Source organism: Balaenoptera physalus (genome assembly GCF_965194825.1).
Source record: "Balaenoptera physalus genome assembly, chromosome: 14".
NCBI lineage: Eukaryota > Metazoa > Chordata > Mammalia > Artiodactyla > Balaenopteridae > Balaenoptera > Balaenoptera physalus.
Genome location: NC_138893.1, coordinates 36,516,616 through 36,538,094, shown reverse-complemented (window position 1 = coordinate 36,538,094; position 21,479 = coordinate 36,516,616). Strand labels below are relative to the sequence as shown.

The following is a 21,479-nucleotide window of genomic DNA, read 5'->3' as shown; positions in this document are numbered from 1 at the left end:
TCCCAGCACACAGGGCAGAACTGAGCCCCATCACATGTTACCCAGGGTGGGTAGGAATGATCCAGAGAACAGTGACAATATGGGGGAAATCATTACATTAAGTAATACGTGTACTGGAAATGTACCTCCTGAGGGAATTTGCATGTGATCAAACATGTTTAGAAATGATTAATATGTGTTGAAGTGGTAGAAGTAGGTTGTAGGTTGTACTGGATCTGTTGCATTAAAATTAAACAAATATGTCTTAATTAGCAAAATGCAGAAAACCAATACAGTTTCTGAATTTTGACAAACATCTTAGTCAGGAAGACACTTGTCAACACAGGAATATCAAAGAAGTAGAGTCATTTTGCCATTTTAGGGACCACGACAGAGATGGGAGGCCCAGGGTGGAGCTGGAGACTAGCGCAGAGGACAGTCGCTACGATCACCTGAGGAGGGATGCAGGGTGCGCCCGGCCCGTGAGATGACTCAGGAGTCGTACCTGCCTGTCGTTTCCACCACTGCTGTGGCCACAAAGACCACGAATACGCGTCAGTGCTCAGGGCTCATCAGCCATGGCCAATCAGGCCAACTTGCCATAGCCGACTCCCCTCCTCCAGGGAAGACCTTCGTCATTCGACTTCCAGGGGCCATGCGTTTCCTCTTCCTTCACTGGCACAGCATCTCAGACTTTTCCGTTTCTTGTTTCTCTTCTCCACGAGCTCTAAATGTGGGTGTGCCCGAGGCTTTAGTCCGCAGACATCTCTTTTCCATCCACACTCTCTCACTGAGGGAGTCTCTTCCAGTTTCTTGGCTTTAAACAGCATCGATGTGCTGATGACTCCCACACCGACATTTCCAGCATGAGCCCCCCCCACCGCCACTTACACGTGCAATGGGTGACTCTGACAAACAGGCCCCCTCACCTCCCCCTCCTCCAGCCGTCTGCACCTTAGTAACCAGTGACTTCATGCTTCTAGTTGCTTGAGCCAAAAATGCCGGCATCATTCCTACTCGTCTCTTTTACATCCCACATCCAGTTGCCAGAATCCCTGGAGACTCCCACTCTGACCCCTGCCTGCTTCTCACCATCTCCACCCGTTGCCCTAATCCAAATCAGCACTGTCTCCCATCTGTACCTCACAAGAGTTTCCTAACTGGTCTCTCTGCCTACCTCAATCCCCAAAAAAGTCTATTCTCAACACAGCCATTGGGATCCTTTAAAAATATGTTAGATCATGCCATTCCGCCGCTCAAGACCCTCACTTCCTGTCTCAGAGGACAAGCTGGAATCCTTGACCGTGGCCTACATAGCCCTCCCTGGCCTCATCTCCCAGCTATGTGGCCTCCTTGCTGGCCCTCTAACACACAAGGCAACACCTACCTCAGGACATTGGCACTAGCTGTTCCTCTGCCCAGGATGCTCTTGCCCCGGATAGCCACATGGCTTGATCACTTACCTTCCTTGGGTTGCTGCTCAGATGTCCCCTTCTCAGTGAGGCCTCCCTGGACTCCCTATTTTCAGTTCTAACCCCATCACTCCCTACCCCCCATTCAGCTTTAGTTTACCTCTGTACCATTTATCATTTGAAATATTTGATAAGATTTTTATACACACACACACAAACACACACACACACACGAATGTAAGTTCCACAAGGACAGGAATTCGTATGTTTTATTCACTGCTGTATTCTCATGTCTAGGACAGATGCTAAATAAATATTTATTGGCTGCTTTGTGACTGCACATTGGTTCACCTGTGTCACTTGCCATCTTGACTGCGTGGGAAGAAGTCTGGGGCCTCAGGGGGGCAGGATGGCAAGTCACATCCTACCACAGTACCCACTGTGGGACATGATGGCACTGGATTGACCTGTCCACATTTTCTGTGCCTCTCACATCTCAGGATCCCCAGAGCCTACCATGGGGCCTAGAAAAAATGTGAGTAAATACTTGTTGAGTTAATGAAATCCAGATACTTCAGGTCAAAGAGGAACCTGAATTAAACGAGATAATAAGAAACCACAGATGTGTGTTAAAAGACCCCTTTTCATGTTCTGCCCATCCTCTGGCAACTGCATCACTATGTGCATAGCAGCAGTACTTCACTGCAGGTACAGGAAGTCATACACCTAAGTTGACCTGATGACATGGAGTTTCTGCCCACATTCACACTTGCTCCCATCACTGTCCACACGTGAACTTTCTCCATCATGAGTGCAGGGGGCTCGGGATAAGTCATCATACGCCTTGTACTCTAGTCTTCCCTCCACACTTACCAGCCTTAAGTATGACTTTAATCTCTGTGATTCTCTGTTTCTTCATCTGAAGTTAATTCTCTTACAATAAAAGAATAACTGGCCTGTGAGTTTGGGAGAAAAGATTCAGGGATGGCTGTTAAAGGAGATTTATGGTTTATGAACATGTAGAAAGCAAAGATCACTAGGACCCACAGTGGACTCACAGAGGAAAAGCTGTCAGATAAAATTGTTTCCTTCTTTGACAGGATTATTAGACTGGTAGAAATGAAGTACATCAAGGATTTAAGAATTCAGTAGGGCATTTGATAAATTCAGTGGGGTTGACATATGGATTGGATGCAAGGACTATTGAGCTGAGTACAAGAACTATTAGGTGGCTTGGGGACTGGCTGGATATTGTTTTTCAGAGATTGAAATTTGATGATCCCAGAGAGAGGTTCTGAGCTCAGGATCTCAAGCCTCTATCCTCGGCGAAGTCCTGTTGAACCTTTGTATCACTGGATTGAATGAAAACAGAGAGGGTATGTTCCCTATATTTGGGAATAGGCTGGGAGACAAAGACATCATGACCGGGATCAGAATCAGCATCCAAATCAATCTCACTCATAGACTAGAGGCAATGCGCTGAATCTAAGAATATGAAATGGAAAGGGTAATGTGCTACCTTTGGCTCCCAGAGCTACCTGTCCAGGTATAGAATGAGGGAAGCATGGTACAGTGGCAGAAGACTTGAAAACGTAAAAAGGGTTTTTGTTGACATAAGTCATTTGCCATCATATGTGATGTTACTGTGCCTTCACTTTACCCCCCCTTTCCCCCTTCCCACAAAAAGCTAACTTTGTCTTGGGTTACAGTCATGGAATTGTATCTACGAGGGTAAGGTGGGCATCCCACTGTATTCAGTGCTAGTCTGATGGTTTTAAGGACCACATTGTAAAAGGGATGTGAAATGAGCAATCTAAATGTGAAATGTTAAAAATTTCATTTATAATAGCATCAAAAACAATAAAATATTTAGGATTAAACTTAATAGGAGAAGTATAAAACTTACATATTGAAAACTACAAAACATTGTTGAAAGAAATTAAGGGAGACCTAAATAAATGGAAAGATATCCCATGTTCATGGATCAGAAAACTTAATACTGTTAACATGGTAGTACTCCCCAAAACTGATCTCTAGTTTCAACACAAGTTCTTTAAAAACCTCCTAACTAACTGGTCTTGGCTTCTCTGAAGAAACTGACAAGCTGATTCTAAATTCATATGGAAATCCAAGGGATCCAGAATAGCCAAAACAATTTTGAAAAATAAGAGCAAAGTTGGAAGACTCACACTCTGTAATTTCAAAACTCACCACAGAACTTCAATAGTCAGTAGTGTGGTACTAGAGAAGGATAGACATATAGATCAATGGAATAGACTTGAGAGTTCAGAAATAAACCCTCACATGTGTAGTCAATTGATTTTTGACAGGGGTGCTAAGACAATTCAGTGGGGAAAGAACAGTCTTTTCAATAAATGGTATTGGGACAACTGAACATCATACAAAACAATGAAGAAGGACCCCTGCATCATACCATACACAAAAATGAATTCAAAATGGATGGAAGACCTAAGTGTAAGTGCTAAAACTATAAAACTCTTACGAGAAGAGATAAAAGTTACTAGAGAAAAACATAGATATAAATCTTTGGGACCTTAGATTAGGCAATGGTTTCTTACACATGACATCAAAAGCGCAAGCAAAAAGAAGGAAAAAAGGATAAAGTGGACTTAACCAAAATTTAGAACTTTTATGCTTCAAAGGATACCATCAAGAAAGTGAAAAGATAACCCACAGAATGGGAGAAAATATTTGCAAATCATATACCTGATAAGGAAGTTGTATCTAGAATATATAAAGACCACTTACAAATCAATAATAAAAAGATAACCCAATTTAAAAATGGGCAAAGGATATGAATGGACATTTCTCCAAAGAAAGTTTACAAATGGCCAATAAGCACATGAGAAGATGCTAACATCTTCTGAAAAGCAAATCAAACTACAATGAAATATCACTTCACGCTCAGGAGGATGACTATAATCAAAAAGACAGATTAACAGCTGTTGGCCAGAACGTAGAGGAATAAGAAGCTTCATACACTGCTGGTTGAGATGTAAAATGGTGCAGTGGCTTTGGAAAACAGTCTGGCAGTGTCTCAAAAAGTTAAATATAGGGTTACCATGACCCAGAAATTCCACTCCAAGGTATATACTCAAGAGAAGTCAAAACAGGCATCCACACAAACACTTGTATGTGAACGTTCACATCAGCATTATTCATAATAACCAATAAGCGGAAACAACCCAAATGTCCATCGATTGACTGATGAATAAACAAAATGTGACATATCCATACAATGCGATATTACTGAGCAATAAAAAGAAGTGAAGTACTGGTACATACTACAACATAGATGAACCTTAAAAACACTGTGCTAGGGGCTTCCCTGGTGGCGCAGTGGTTGAGAATCTGCCTGCCAATGCAGGGGACACAGGTTCGAGCCCTGGTCCGGGAAGATCCCACATGCCTCAGAGCAGCTAAGCCCGTGCGCCACAAGTACTGAGCCTGCGCGTCTGGAGCCTGTGCTCCGCAGCAAGAGAGGCCACGATAGTGAGGGGCCCGCGCACCGCGATGAAGAGTGGCCCCCGCTTGCCACAACTAGAGAAAGCCCTCGCACAGAAACGAAGACCCAACACAGTCATAAATAAATAAAAATAAATTTAAAAAAAACAAAAACAAAAACAAAAACACTGTGCTAAATGAAAAAAGCAGTTACAAAATGCCACCTCCTGTATGATTCCATTTATATGGAGTATCCAGAATAAGCACTTAGTATCAGAGAACAATTAGTGTTTCCCAGGGCAGGGGTTGGGGTTGGGGGAAGGGAGACTGACTGCTACAGGAAAGGGAGTTTCCTTTTGGGGTGATAAAAATGATCTAAAATTGATCTGGTGATGGTTGCACAGCTCCGTGATACACTAAAAGTCATCGAATTGTACAATTTAAATGAGTGAATTGTATGGTATGTGAATTATAGCTCAATAGAATTGTTGTTAAACGGGGAGCATGTCAACAAACTGGATCTCAGAATGACAAAAGGCTGTAAAATCGCATTCTAAGAAGCAAAGCTGAAGAGACTGAGGGTAAAACAGAAGAAGTTATCTTCAAATATTTAAGGGCTCAATGTGGAAAGGGAATTAGATGCTCTGTGTGGTTCCTAAGCAGACTCTGCTCCTCCTTCTGGACAGCTCACTGCCCCCCCATTACACCCCCAATATCTCCTACACATTTTCGTGTCTCAGCTTAACTGTCACCTCCCAGGGACGCTCCCCCAACTCCCCTTCCCCGTCATCTTTGCTGTGCACTCCCACTCGCAATGACATATTTATTTAATGACTGGGTTACAGTCTGAGGACCTCACGGAATTACCAGCTCCATGAAGGGAGCCTACAGGCTTCCCGTGCACCATTGTCTCCCTAGAATTTATCACCGTGCCTGGCATGTATGAGGCACTTAACACGTATTTGTTAAATGAATAAATGAACAAGAAACATAACTGTCAGAGACTACAAACAGTCTACAGAAGAACTTTCTGAGAGTCAGAGCTGCCAACAGATTTGATAAGCTGCCCTGAGTGCCCTTGTGCCTCCCTTCACGGGAACTGCTCAAGCATGTGGGAGACAGAGGCGTCAGGGAACAGATTAATGCACCAAAGAGATGGTCACATGGGATTTCTTTCTCTGCTGTTTGAAAATCTCATATACAGTTCATGTGCTCTGGAAAAATCCTGAAAGGCAGATAACAAAAGCAATTAAATCAAATCAATCGAAGCACCCATAATCTCTCCACCACGCCGCAGCCACAGGTAACAGAGCACATCCTTCCAGACGGTGGCAACACAGCATTTCATTATGTGGACAAACGCTACTTTAGTTGATGAGGGATTATGAACATCTCATAACCTTTCACCATAGCTCACACTTATCGGATGCTTAATTGGTGCCAGCCACTCTGCTAAAAACTTCATGTGCATCTGATTCTCTTAAAACACACTGAGGTGAATACTTAATATTATTCATAGTTCACGTCACAGATGGAGAAACTGGGGTGTAGAGAATCACATAAGTTTCTCAAGATCACAGACTAGCAAATGGCAGAGCCAGTTCAGATCCCTGAAACCTGACTCCAGAAGGATTCCACTGATGTCTGTTGAACAATCACTGAATGAATGAATGAATGAATGAGTGCTCAGCTGCCCACATAAGGGAGAACTGAGCTTCTCTTCACCAGCTGCTTGGTTCTTATCTCAAAAATGCTCTAAATCTTATGTCACTCATCCCTTTATGGGTCACCCTATCCTAAGGCTAAAAATGGGGTCACTTAACAGCATAAAGACCATTTCTTTGGCTCCAACTCCCACCTGCTACTGGGGGAGTCTTCCTCCAGGGGACCCTCAAATACCTCCTTGGATGGGCCTCTGTGCTGTTTCCCGTCGTCCAGGCTTCTGTCACCCATGGAGCCACTGCAGGGCCCTCTCCGGGCCACTCCGGCCACCCGCCTCCCACACTGGCTGAAGCTGACCGGCTCCCGCAGCTGCTGCAACGTTGTTGCATCCACTTCGAAGGTGCAGTGCCACCTCCTGCTGGGACGGGTGCCGCCGGTGCTGGTGCCACCGCCACCGCCAGTGCTGGTGCCACTGCCACCGCGAAAGTGCCACCAACACTGCCAGCGCCGGGCTCACCGCCTCTGCTGCCGCTGCCATCAGGTTGCTGGAGCCGCCGCCTGTGTCACCACCGCGGGGCGCTGGCCGGCTCCCACCGCTCTCAGAGGGGGAGGCACGTGCGGGAGCGGGGGGCTTCTGTCGTTGCCTGCTCAAGCCCCAGTCTATAGGCAGATGAGGGACAGACTGAGGGACAGGACATCACGACATACTCAAAATGACCCTCTCCTCCGAGGGAAGCGTCACTCTGCACTACCTTGGGATTTCCTGGGAGATGACGGGTCCCTCAGGCAAACAGGTTCCCGGAAAACGCAACTCATGTTCCCGACATCTCTACATATTCCCGACATCTCTACATTCCATGGGGAGACAGTGAAGGCCAAGCTGGGAGCTGCTTCCCACTCACCCTCTCTTCCCCTCCACTACAAGGAGGCCGAGACACACATTTGTGGCTTATCTTTCAAAATCCACAAGACCTCATGGTATGCACTTGTGAACTCACCTTACCCTTGACTTCACCCTGGTTCCCTTCCAGGCTTGTTTCTCAGATGTATCATTCTTATTATTGTATTACATGTATGTCTGAAAGTCCCTTTTGGAATAAGACAGAAGAAATTACAAACGTAAAGGAAATCAAATGAAGAGCATACGTATACACGTTTTAAAAAGGAAAGTCCATTTCTAAATTTGGTGTGCGTCAATGGGGATTTCTTTCTGAAGACTTCAAATAAGCAGAAATCGTTGACCAAAGGACTTGGTAGTTCCAGGTGAAAAACAGGGCTCTCTCAGGACGCCTTACTGAACATGAATTACAGAATGATTGTTCACTCTTTATCCTTTGTAGACAGACATTAAGAACACTGCTGGGCATGGCTGATCCTGGGTAAAGGGGGCCTTCAGGGCCCCCAACCTTCCTGACCCTCCATCATCTTCAGCCCAGAACGTCTTCCTTAAAAGAGCACCTAGGCTCTCGCTAAGCACTGGGTAGGCCACAATAGACAATTCATGTTAAGGTTTTAATCTCAAAACTCCATGCTTTGCAGTCAGAGGGGTCACATAACTCCAAAGGCAGGACCACGTACATAATTTACAAGGCCCAGCACAAAATGAAAATGAGGGCCCTAACTCAAGTTATCAAGAATTTCAAGTGGGATAGGGAGGGTGGGAGGGAGGCTCAAGAGGGAGGGGTATGGAGATATATGTATACGTATAGCTGATTCACTTTGTTATACAGCAGAAACTAACACACCATTGTAAAGCAATTATACTCCAATAAAGATATTAAAAAAAAGAAAAAGAATTTCAAGATGGCGACAGCAGAGCATTAAGCCAAGCACAGGGCCCCATGCAACAGAGGAGGCCGGACATCCAAGCCGGCCCTGCCCCAAGAAATGTAGGACGTATCAAGGACACTGGAAGGCATAATTTAGGAAATTGTTTTTATATATAAACACAAATGCCTATTTTTTAATGGAGAAATACTAAAAATTGGCAAATATTTAAAAAATAAGACAGAAAACTTCAGAGACATTCCATTCTTGCAGAAGCACCAGTTGATTCAGCTCTGCAATTTGGACTACTGTGCTGAAAAAGCACAAGAAACAATTTTTACCATGTTTCCATCCAAATCTGCATACCTGTCAGTGTTTTACCTTTTAAGAGACAAGTTTGGAAGGGGTAGTAAGAACATCAATGCCACAGCAAAGCAGGAAAGGGTCAGATCACCACGGGCCTAAACAGTTCTCAAAGGCAAAGGATGGGTGTGGTCTGGCGAGGCTGAGAGGAAGGGTACTAGTATGGGTGGGGGAGGGCAGAGGAGCACAGAGAGAGAGAGAGATGCAAGGGGCAGGACGGGTAGTGGCAGGAAGGTCAACAGGACGCGGACGGGGCGGGGGCGGGGGGAGGGCTCACCCAGGGCCACTGAATTACTTCAGGAAAATCTATAGGAACCTGACAGCTTGTAAAGTTTTAGAATCTCATTTTAAAACAGGGATTTCATGCTCATGAAGGGTAAGATAAATGTGATGCACTCGGTGTCAACTGGGCACTTGTCTATAAAGAACACATGAAATTTTTCCTTCTATAAGCAATAGCGTGAGACAGAATCCAAAGGGTAAATGAGAGTTTTTTGCCCTTGAATCGGCTATTATTGAACCTTCACCCAACTCCCCAGATCTCAGAGGTGCCTCGCAGCTCTAGCAAAGCTTTCTGGTCTTGCGCTGAGGCCGCTCTCCATGCTGGGTCGTTAGTCAGTCTTGCCCTACACATGACACACAGCACCTTCAGGATGGGAGGGTGCACGGGGCGCTTGAGGCACAGAACGAAACCCACGCTCACCATCACTAACGAGCTCAGGCTCAAGAGGACGGAATGGTGGGGAAAGATGTTTGGACAAAGCAAGACTTGTCACCTCCACACCTGAGATGATGCAGAGGGAAAAACTCAAAACTGCTCCCTACCCAGGCCTCCTCCTCCTCTATGGGCCATCCTACTTAGATGCAGTGACACCCAGCACAGAGCTGTGAGAGCTTCGAGGTCTGTCTCTCGGACTATCTAGGCCAAGGTACAAGCTGTCTCATCCGGGCTACCAGGAAACTAGATGAACACAGACTCCAAACTCACCGTTCAAAGTCAGAGACTGTGAGGCACGTATATTCCTCCAGACCCCAAGTGACTCTCTCCCCGCTCCCTTACTCTCTTTATATACATATGTATGTCTGTTCATTTATGTATCTACACCTACATATTCATAGATGTATATATGTGTAAATAACTATATCTGTACGTATATAAAATATGTATATGTGCGCATGCACATACGTATGTGAAATATGCATATATATAAAGAGAGTAAGAGAGGTGGGGGGGGAGAGAGAGAGAATACATATATGTATAACATACACAAATATGTAGTACAATTCAATTCCATTCAATTTTATTAAATTCAACCAACATTCAGAGTCTCTGCCATGCACCGGCCCTACGCTAGGCCCTGGAGCACAGAGTGATATAAGAGTGTCACCAACCTCCAGGGCCTCACCATCTAGAAAGGAAAAACACTGAAACCACATGCCCGGATCTATCAGCACGGTGGCTACTTATAACGGGACACAGCGTGGGCTGGTGGTTCGAGGTGGACGGAGGTTAGTGCATGTGCTCCGGTCACACTGGCTGGGCTCAGGTCCTGCTCCACCGCTTTCAAGCTGTGTGACCTGAAACATGCACCTTGTGGGTTCTCATCAGTAAAGTGAGTACCTACAGTAGCAAAAGCACTTACACTTAACTGGCAAACAGAAGGCCCTCAGTAAAAGGGAACTTGTACTATTATTATTATGGAGAAGAATGTGAGATTCTCTTTTTTTTTTGTTTAACTACTTTACTCTCATTTTGCACTGTAGTTTTCATTTGAACTAATGGTGGAATATAATTTCAAACTTGCCAATTAAGAGTAGTTCGGTCTCTATCACGTGTCGGTTATAAATAGGCACAACAATGCCACATAACAAACGATCTCAAAACCTCAGCGGCACGCAACATTGAGCATTTATTTCTCACACATCTGTATCTGAAGAATGTGAGATTCTGAAGGGGGACACAAAAGAGGAAAAGGTCAATCTAACATGGGGGGGCATCAGGAGAAGCTTGGTGGAGGAGGTGGCATAATGAGTAGGTATTTGTCAGGAAAACAACAGGGAGAAAAAGGCATTCTAAGGATAAAGAAGAATTTGTTCAAAGGCCCTGAGGCATGAAACATCCTGAAATGTCTAGAGAACTGCCGGCAGGTCAGCACAACCAGAGTAAGGGTTTAAGGTCAAAGAGAAGGGCCACTTAAACAATGGAAAAACAAAATCAGACCTGCCTTTCAGAAAAGTTTAGGTAATATCTAACTGAACACAATTCCACCTTTCCAGGGTCACCATTGTGACGATCAGTTATCACGCATACAACTGGGGCATATTAATGCCAGCAGACTTGTAATTCACACGTTCTTTCCTCTGTTCACAAGTGCTCAGAAGTTTTTTGTTTATTTGTTTGTTTCAGTTTTGTAACTAATTGGCTTATTTTTCCACGCTGGTTTAGTTGCTGCAGAAGGTTTTCTTTACCACTAATATCTTACAGAATGATTTTTAAATGCTCATCTTCCCAACTACAAGGAGAGTGAGTGGCCACTTCTTAGCCTTCGTAAGAGCCAGACAGCAATCACTCGCCCTCAAAGCACACATCCAGCAGCGGCAGCTTTGCGGATCAGGACTTGAGACAGAGGCACATGTAGGAGGCAGAGCCCAGACAGGGGTTAGTACTGGGACTAGAGGCGGAGCCATATCCCAGGAGAAAAGCAGTACAAGTAAACAAAGGAAGTCGCTGAAGGAGAGGAAAAAGAGCATGTGCTGTGGCATGAGACGGACGGGCGAAAACGCAAAGTGGGTCTTTTAAGGGAATTTAGTGACAAAGGAGGTCCCTGGAGGGAAAGCGTGAGACAGGCAACTAAACTGTTTGAAAATGTCTAGATTCATTTGCTCACTCATCATTCATGAGGTCAGCCTATTAGTCGATTCTATTAATTCTCTTTGTTCAAATATGTCCCGGGCATTGAGAAAATAACTTGACACCACAGAACAGCACATGGTCTCCAACCATGAAGAACCAGGGACAGTGCGGAGAGAACTCACTCTCGTCTGGCTCCTGATACACACCAGGTGTCGCCCTAGGTGTGCTTATGTGCTCTGTCTCATTTAACTTCACAACACTCCTCTGGTAAAATCCACAGACAGTCTCTGTTTCTGGCCCCGCTTTTCATTGTCCCACGTTAGAGAAAACAGAGCCAGCGGGTGGAAGAGGCATCACTGCGTGAAGAAAGGAAGCTGAAAACTTAGCTTCAGACACCCATCACCTGAGTCTCCCTCCTCCTTCTCAGAACTGTAAGCTTGGGGTTTGGTCTTAAATTTTCATAAAACAAACATGGCTTTTTTTCAGTTCACTTTTTTCCCTTTAACACAGCACTGCCCCCAAAAGCCCATGTATTAATCCTGTCATTCTTTGTCTACCACCCCGATAACAGGCTCAGTCAGTGTGTGTGTGTGCGTGTGTGTCTGTGTGTGTGTGTCTGTCTGTGTCTGTGTGCGTCTGTGTCTGTGTTTGTGAGAGTGTGTGTGTGTGTGTGTCTGTGTTTGTGAGAGTGTGTGTGTGTGTGTCTGTGTGCGTCTGTGTCTGTGTTTGTGAGAGTGTGTGTGTGTGTCTGTGTGTGTGTGTGTCTGTGTGCGTCTGTGTCTGTGTTTGTGAGAGTGTGTGTGTGTGTGTCTGTGTGCATCTGTGTTTATGAGTGTGTGTGTGTGTCTGTGTCTGTGTCTGTGTGTGTCTGTGTCTGTGTTTGTGAGTGTGTGTGTGTGTGTCTGTGTCTGTGTGCGTCTGTGTCTGTGTTTGTGAGAGTGTGTGTGTGTGTGTGTGCATCTGTGTCTGTGTTTGTGAGAGTGTGTGTGTGTGCGTGCATGCACGCTCCAGTGCTGGTAGGTTCAGTTCAGGCACAAATCAATCGGCAGTGCTGCCATCCCCGCAGGATCTGCCAGGGTGTCAAATCCAAATTCTAGGCACAGATATCCTATCACTGCCACAGGACTGCCTCTTTGTGTCATAGTTGCTGTAGCCTGGGGCGCCTGGGGCACCTGAGCACCAGTGGTATTTTGCTTGTTTTAAGCTGTTAAAAAAAAAGGGAGACACAACACAAAAAATAAGATAATCATATCACCCCATCATGCTGCACTCCAACTTAGCATGATTTCATGGTCAACTGAGAAATTCAGAGTACTGTAGAAACAATGAAAGTAAGCATGAGAAATAGGAGGATCTCTATCAATCACTCTTTGTTTCTCAGATGACTTTTCTCCTGAAAAAAATCAAACAATAAATTATTTATTGAGCACCTACTATGTGTCAGGTACTCTATATCCAATGGAACATGTTAGGATTTCTTTTCACTATTGTCTTTTCTTCGATAAAAGAGTTAAGGCGTTGATCAGGATGCTTCAGCTGTTTTCTCCTCAAGCAATTTTATTATTATGAATGTCTTCAGGAGTTTAATGCTTTGATGGCTACGCATCTTTTTTGCTTTGTTTTGTTTTCTCCCTACTATTGTTTTTCACTTACAACTTTTCTTTCCCTACCCTCTGATTTTTAGGGAGAAAAAAAAAATCTAGCATCTGGGGCCTGAGACCACTTGAAAAGTCTGGGCCAGGGATTGCTAATGACCTCCCAGAGATAACCCAAATTGCTGATTTAGCAAAGCCCATTCTTGACCTTGACATAAGACAAGACAGGCAAAGGGGAAGGACTTGGGAGGGAGCCCTGAAAGAAAAAGGATCATAGAATCCCTCAGATCTCGCCAGGCCCCCTCCCCCATTCAGCAAACACCTGGCTGAGTTGGAAAACATGACCGGCCCAACCTTCCTATTGGCACCAATTGAAGCTGTCAGCTCTCGGCTTGTCACCAGTTGCACTGGGAGGCCCCGGGCAGCCACAAGAGCCCTAATTAGGCAGAAATGACACTTCTACAACTGACCTGCCAGGACCTTTGGCAAACCATTTAACATCATTAGTTAACATTTTTTAAAAGTGTGAATGTAAATGAACAGCCAGTGGCTTTCAATGGAGTTTGTCGGTGGCATCTCCCCCCTCCCTGCTCACTCTTTCTCTTGTTACATGAATAGTCCGCTTGTTTTCTCCAGAATTGGAGGGAGGCGCTGGGGAAGAAGGAAGAAGAGGACCAGTCCTCTGAGAGGAGAGACATGTTAAAGCATAAACAAGCTCGGCGGAGGGGCGAGACCGTCTCCTCCAGATGCAGGGCCCCAGGGCCAGCGTGCGCCCAGCAGGTTAGACGGGTGCCAGGTCCCGCTCCACGAGCCGTCCTTGTGAGCGTGGACGGCGACCCTCCTGGGCTTTGGGTAGGTGGGAAATGACTTCATGACTTAAGGGCCTCTGCAATCCTCTTTCTCTCGCACCTCTTCCCACTCGTTGGAATTCTGAACAAGCAATTCTGAACAAGCATCGGTTTAGCAAATACCTTACGTGCGCGCACAAATCTAAGCGTACCTAGTCCCTCTCTGAAAGGATGCCGTTCTAGGGGTGACTGCTTCCGACGCCGGTTCGATACTTACACAAATTAGTTCATTTCCTACCTGACGCGGTTATTTCCCACCTTGAATCACACTTCACTTTGTTCTTTCCTGTGCACCCACAGAATCCGTACACGCCAACACTCTCCATCTGTAGGAGGGGAAAGAGTCACACTGTGAAAATGGCACTCTGTGTGCTTCCGTGCCGCTCGCAAGCCCTGTGCTCAGGCCGGTAGGCAGTCTGAGAGGCAGCACCAGGCAGAGGGGAAGCGAAGGTTTAGGGGGGCGGAGGCGCTGGTCCCTGCGGGCCTTTCACTTACCACCTAGTCCTTGTGGGGCCCTGGGCAAGGTGCTTTGCCCTGAGTCTCAGAGGTTTTCATCTGTAAGACAGAGATAACGCCTTACTGCTTCAAGCGAGAAAAAAAATAGATGGACATATGAGAACTGGAAAGTGGTGTGTAAAGGTAAGGAGCTGCCAAAATCGAGGGGCTATGCCAGGCTCTCATCTATCATCTATCTTGGAGATTTGACGTTGCGAATCTGTCCTCTTGACTCCCCAGGCACGCTCGACAAAGCCGCAGCACCACCAGCACATGCCGGGTCCCTCCCTGCCCCCCACCTCCACTCCGGCGGCTGCAAGTACTACACAGAAAAGTGCATGGGTGCAAAACAAATCCAGTTATAATAGCCCTTTAGGCTCTCTGCTGGATCCATAAACAGTACAAGAGGGGAAGCACGTCTTGTCCCTGTCTGAATTTCCGGGAGCCCTGAGGACAGTGGCGGGTACACAGAAGATGCACAATAACTGTTTACTGAGTTGAAATGCAGTGCCGTGTTTCCAGACCTGTGCTTACAGCAGCCGGGATGTGTGTGCTTCAGGAAAGCAGCACAAGATCCTAAGTGTGCAGAGCTTTACTTGTCCCTGAATTAAAGACGAGTAAAATCAAGCGGGCAGCGTGCGGTGGAGAATGCCTGTAAGTAGTCATGCGAGAGAAGCAAAAGAAAACAATCTTAGTTTGGGGCAGAAAGAGAGAGAAAATACGGGGAAATGTCCTTAATAACAGTAAATGGGAAAGGGAGAGCGCAGCTCATCGTGATGGAGCATTTAGTGCTTTTAAGCTAAATACCTCAGCATATTAAGCAAATAGAGAAAAGCCAGCTAGAAGATGTCAGCAAATTGAACCGACCGGCGCTCAGAAAGCCGGTAGGAGGTGTCTGGTGGTGACCCCTTTTCCCATCACGTGCCTGCTCCGCGCCCGGTAGTTTAGTGTTGCTTCTCCTCTCCAGCTGCGGAGCTTATTGAAAAGCTCTTGCTCCCTGCCTGGTTTTGGCACATTTTCTGCAGGTGCCTCCTACTGCGGCCACAATGGGCTGCTAGGGAGGTTTAGACCTGTCAACAGCGACAGGGGAGGGGGCGGCGGCGGTGGAGGGAGCGCAGCCATTGTCTTAAAGGGCCAATGACATTCTGCGCCGCCGCGGAGCCCGCAGCACTGGCACCTGCTAATGAGATGAATCCTTTCTCCCGCTCTCTCTTTCTCTCTAATGATTTAACTTGATCGCTTTGGTTCCTTTCTGGAAGGGGAATTGCTCCATTGATCATATAAAGTAATTGCCTGTAAAACATTGCTCTGCAACAACTACTACTTCCCTGGCTGAAAATGTCACGGCAATTGAAAAGCTCTTAGCCCAGTTCAAGAATGAGGTTGCTCAAGAGAACCGTCTTTGCGTACGTCCGCAGGCACTTGCGTGTTCCTAAAGTTACAAGTTTTTGGTGTGACGGGTGGATTTTTACGACAGAGAATTTCCCTTCCTGTAGCGTAGGAATTCTTGCATAAGACTGTGGGAAACTACCCAAACTAAACTAAAAACAGCCTCAACCCGAAAATTAGATATATTCGTTCAGGCAAAGAGATTATTTTCTCAATCACCCATGGCTTTCTTTTCTCAGAAGCCATGCATTCCGGAGGGACGCCCATGAGGGTCAAGTTGATTGAGGAGAGCTTCCTCCCCTAGTTCCCATCACATAAGAAGACAGTATCTCTGTCTAGCAGGTAGCAGGGGCCTTGGATTTGGAAAGAGGAATCAATGCTCTAATTGTTTAAGAGTTGCTGATTTTTTCAGACCTGTCACTTGGCGGCAGCAGTGACACACCGTGGGAATGGGGACGGGGACCACACACTTAAGGAGTTTTCATAAATGTTAGTCATCACCATGCCAACGTGAGGGAGTAACTCACCTGGGGAAAAATTACTTTGTCTTAGGCATAAACCTGCCAGCCAAATAAACAGCGGTTAGTGATGGTTTCGTTTTCTTCTGACAGGTGAAAGCCTAAGTTTGTATTTGAATAAGAGAGAGAGGGAGTTTTTGTTTTTTGTTTTTTTTCAATTTAATTGATGGGAAGCACCACTTGCTAAATGAGATGCTGCCTGCCGCATTACTAATTCGGGAACGAAGTCTCAGGTGAATCACCTTCCAACGGGATGAGCCATGAATATATTTTGTAGCCAATGAAGTAAGGGCAGAGACATGCTTGTTATTGTACTTCTTTCCAAAAGGCAAAAACATCTGCCTGCTTTCTTGACAAACAAGAGTATAGCGAACTCAGATATTAAAAGGCCGTTTAAAACTATACCGCTGAAGAAGGCCACAGAACTTTTTACATCTAAACCCCCTGAAAGGTTGTGGTACAAGCTCCATAACTATAAACAGGTGCAACACTTTCTTTTCCTTGGAATTTAGGAATTTTGGATTTTAGATTTTTAAATCTTTTAATATTGTCAGAATATACATGATATTCAGTTAGGGCAATTACACATATTACACCAAAATACGCTGTATATAATAAAAGGTGTTTTTCCTTTATCTACCCATATGGTGAAGAAAATTTTTAAATTCTTTAAGTTTAAACCCATTAAATAAGTTGATTCCTGGATAAGAAGAATTACATTCACAGTCCTTCACCAGCAACTGGAATTTATTTTTTTCTATGTGCTTATTATAAGGGAAGGTCTTTTTTTTTTTTTTTTTTGGTCTGTAAAATGAGGGGGTGGAACTGAATGACCCCTAAAGTTCTGCCTGGCTCTATGATTTCCTTGTCTATAAAAATGACCCCTATCATGGCAAACAGAGAGATGAATGGTAAATACGAACACACAGTTATTTCTAGCAGCTTTGCCTATTAGATAGGCGGTCAAGACAAGAGTAAAAGTGGGTTAAGTAAGCCCCTGAGGCCAAGACTAGGAGCGCCTGAACCCTCAAGGCCAGACCCCCCAGACCCCCTCGTAAAACCCTGTGCAGCAGGAGGACCGCGCTGGGAAGGTGGCGGTGGCGGGGGGGGGGGGGGGGGGCGGGAGGGTGGCCAGCCTGCGGCTGGTTCCCAGGCCCAGTGTCCTCCTCCTGAACCCCCAGAGTGACAGTATGCGTGGACAGTGTTAACACCGTTTCACCATATTTCTGGAGGAAGAAGAAAATCTGAAGAGGAGGAAAACAAACCAAAGGATCACATCGTCAGAGAATGAGTGTCAAATCTGGCCGAAGCCCGGACTGGTTTCACTTTTGCATCCTCCTCTTTTCGTTTATTTGCACACGATGCAAGAGGTCTGAAAAGAATTCCAAAGTTCAGAGACAACAAAACGGGGCTGCACATCCTATTCCTCATGTAGGCCTTCGTAGCACATTTTAAACCACCTGACTTTACAAGGTAGAACTTAACCTTGGGTTATGTGTCTTTGAACTTCCTACTAAACAGGGTTTGTCAAGATGTTGGGCGTGCGTTTAAAAAAAAAAAGATGCATTTTAAAATGCTGCATCATTCCTATGTCTATGCACATCTATTTGATGAAAGGTGCACGTAGTGATGAGAATTACACCCCGGGCTAATATTTGATTGTTCTGAAGGGTAAGAGCTAACATTCTTCATAATCAGATTCTCTAAATTTACTTATACAGTGAGAGCCACGGGCATCTCAACCTGAACCCTTTATTTACTCAGTGTTTACATTTGTTACACGACACGGATCTCATCCACTAAAAGTTAACATACAGAAATGTTGAGATCCTTTATACTTAAATAAAAAGTTAACACCGGGCAGATGGGTAACAGTACCTATTGAAATCTTTATATTCCGTATGTAAGGTGTGCTTGCTTTCCATTTAGAAAAGGATGTCAATTTGAAACTTGCTTTATAGCTCCTGAATTAATATAGAACCACCAGCTAAGGGAAGAAAAAGATTTTACTATTTTATTCCTTGGTACAAGGCATGGGATCGTCTAAATGAACACTTCAGCTGCAGTTTTTTATGACTAAGTCAGACATTACAGAAGCTATAAAACATTACACACACAGACTTCACTCCCCTCCCCCATGAAAAGCTTGAGCCTACTTTTTTCATGCCCTATAATGTCCTTAGAATTACATGCTGCAAAGTTTCCTTTCTTTCAAAAGTCAGAAAGCACTAAGTGTTCCCCTACTGTTTTTTTCCAGTTTGTTTGATACAGGATCACAGCCCCTTTCCTCCAGTCACATCCTTTCAGAGCTATAGCTTATTTTAAAATATCCAACAACAGAAATAGACACACGTTAGTAATCAACACAAGTATGACTGACCCACAGGACTAGTTGTAGGATGCCTACCATTAAAAAAAAAAAAACAAAAAAAAAACACTAAAATTTTACCTACACATTTTGTCAAAAACGGATGAGACAGGATGGCATGAGGTGTATAGTCCTAAAGTCTAAATTTGGAGAGGAAGGTGAGTCTCTCATAAACATAAAAATCATACAGGCTGATCCAGATGTGGCAGCTGAGCCTTTACCCCAGAGGGTAAGGCGGGTGTGTGTCGTTCTCTGATCCACTAGCCAGGGTCCGGTCTTATGTCAAGTAGGGTAGTGCTTTTTATCTTAGCATTAGGGCTTGGAAAAGAGTGTGAAAAATTCGAGGCATCCCCTAGTGAGTCAGAATCGAACCCAGGCAACATACACAGGGGAAGGTAAAAACAGTCATTGTCTTAGTTTAGAAAAAAACACACATGGTGATTCCTTCTGTTCTCATAGAACAAATAATACTTGGGAGATAAAAAGTCTATTGCAAATATAAATTAAAAGAGAGCTTATAATTTTGAATTCTTCATTTTGGTTGCATTTTTGGCTTTTGTAGATTTGTAATTATCTCAAAAAAAGACAACTAATTTTCCAACAATAGGTTTATGAGACATGTACAGAAAAATACAAATTGAACTTCTGTATATTTATATTTTTCTTGCAATGGTCTTAGTTAATTCAAAACGGCTCTATTTTTCAGTAAAGTAACAAATGATACATAGGACAATATTCATTCTAAAGCTTATAAACTGATACACATTTTACTTATTTCAAATATCATACATTAAAAGTTATATTTCTGTTCTTACGCTGCAAAACATAGTCTTTGATTCTTACCCTACAAAAGACAGTCTTTGACTTTGTATTCTCAAAATCGGTGCAGAAACTTTATTTTTCCCTTATATCCTCTCAGTTTGGCTATAAAGATACGAAAGCATTGATGATTAGGCAACCAAAGTTCAGGTCAGATCCACAAGTTAGTAAAAATTCCAATAAGTGCTGGCATGGAATAATTTTACATTGAAAAGAAATCTGATACTAGTTTTCCCAAACAGGGATTCCACTTTTAATATTTTAGAGGTAGAAAAATTCTTTAGAAGGTACAGACATCTACAGTTAACCAAGATGGCTCTTCTCTATGAAATTCCCTGCCTCGTGAGTTCATTTCACAATCTTCTCCATTTTCAAATTCCCAAATAGGTTATACAAATATTGGGCCATGAACTTTGGGAAAGATCGTTCCTTAGAACAGCTCAGGGATATTTTAAATCACTCTGTTGGTCATAAATCAACTCATTTTTACAACAGTCTAACTGGTAGCTGTTGAACAAGTGCAGCTCCTTCCAGGAGCCGAGCCAGTTCTGACAAGGGTAGTGGGAGAGAGTGGACCCCGGATTACCCACGATGCTGCCTTTGGCCGCATCTCCGCAAACAAAAAGAAATGGAGACCAGAGGGCACCTGGATACTTCTATTCCAAACCTCACTTTTGCCTCAATTATTTATTTCAAATGGAAGTACCTTCACATATAATCATCCTAATACACATCAACTCTTTATTTCTGTCCGAGCACTACCGTGTTAGATGCTCTTGCACATTTCTTTTCCTTCCTGTCCCCAACTGTAGCACTTGAAATATAGTTACGCTGACTATAGCTAGAGCCGAAGGTAGGCATCATTAATAACGTATTAAAATTCTTTCCATTTTAGAAATAATATTTTAGTTTTTCACCTTACTATGTCTCTCCTTCAAGTATTAATTGAAACATTATTTGCTTTTCTGAAAAACCAATTCTGATCATTACTATTTTCCTACTATGATATCCACCTAAGGTGTTGAATGCACAATCACAAAATGTAATAATTGTATTATTTAATTAAAAACAGGATCCATTACCCCTTGCTAATATACAACACAATTCCCTGTATTGTCTTAAACTGTACAGGAATTTAATCTAACACATTAGATCCACATTAAAGATTCATTTGCAAGTGTCACCTTAAATTATTTTGTAAGTACATAGTGATTCAATGATAAAAAAATTATATATGACTCTCATATATGAAAGAGATGCAGTAAAATCAATATTGAGGAATTTGCCTAAAATTATTCACTAAAAACTCATGGAAATTTACTCCCCCAAATCATAGTTCTTCAAGAAGTAAGTCTCATCTGCATTTATGCTAGTATTTTTTTTAAATGGTCAAAGAATTAACTTCTCAAACAGGATAAAAAAGGCAAATCAAGGAAGAAAAAGAGAAAACAACAACAAGAACAACAAACAATCCTACACTTTGCCAATAACCAATGTAAAGAGTCAAATCCTAAATTTTTGACAACTGAATTTTTTAAATCTCCCAAATAATTTTTCAAAGGTTTAACAATACCATGAGATTCATGACCAGGCCTGCAGAAATCATCAGTTATAAAGGCATAGACAGTCTTTTGATTTTGCTAATAAGAAATAGATAATTCCTCTTAAGCAGATTAAAGTACATTTTCTAGGAAGTAAAATCCCCTTCAATTAGGTTCTTAGGTTTAATTACAAAAGTCAAACGATTTATTAGCTCTCACTCAAGTGCAGCAACAAAACACGTAGGCCCACAGCTCTCAGGGACCAGGAAACAAACCAAATCAATATTTGCACCAGTAACAAGAGAAAATATTTTTAGCCATAATTTTAAAAAATATCTAACTGGTCCTCTTAGCTGGGATTCCTCTCTTCTTTGCTGCCCCCTATGTGGAAAATACATTTAACT

At 43.8% G+C, this 21,479-nt stretch overlaps 1 protein-coding gene across 1 annotated transcript in view; it reads right to left on the bottom strand.

Annotated features, from left to right (window-relative positions):
* The window catches only part of HSPA12A (heat shock protein family A (Hsp70) member 12A), a 162,105-nt gene that overhangs the window by 134,144 nt on the left and 6,482 nt on the right, over window positions 1-21,479 (bottom strand). The window contains exon 2 of the mRNA XM_082423405.1: window positions 14,184-14,271. Within this exon, the coding sequence (XP_082279531.1) occupies window positions 14,184-14,271 (88 nt within the window). The remainder of the gene's footprint in view (window positions 1-14,183; window positions 14,272-21,479) is intronic.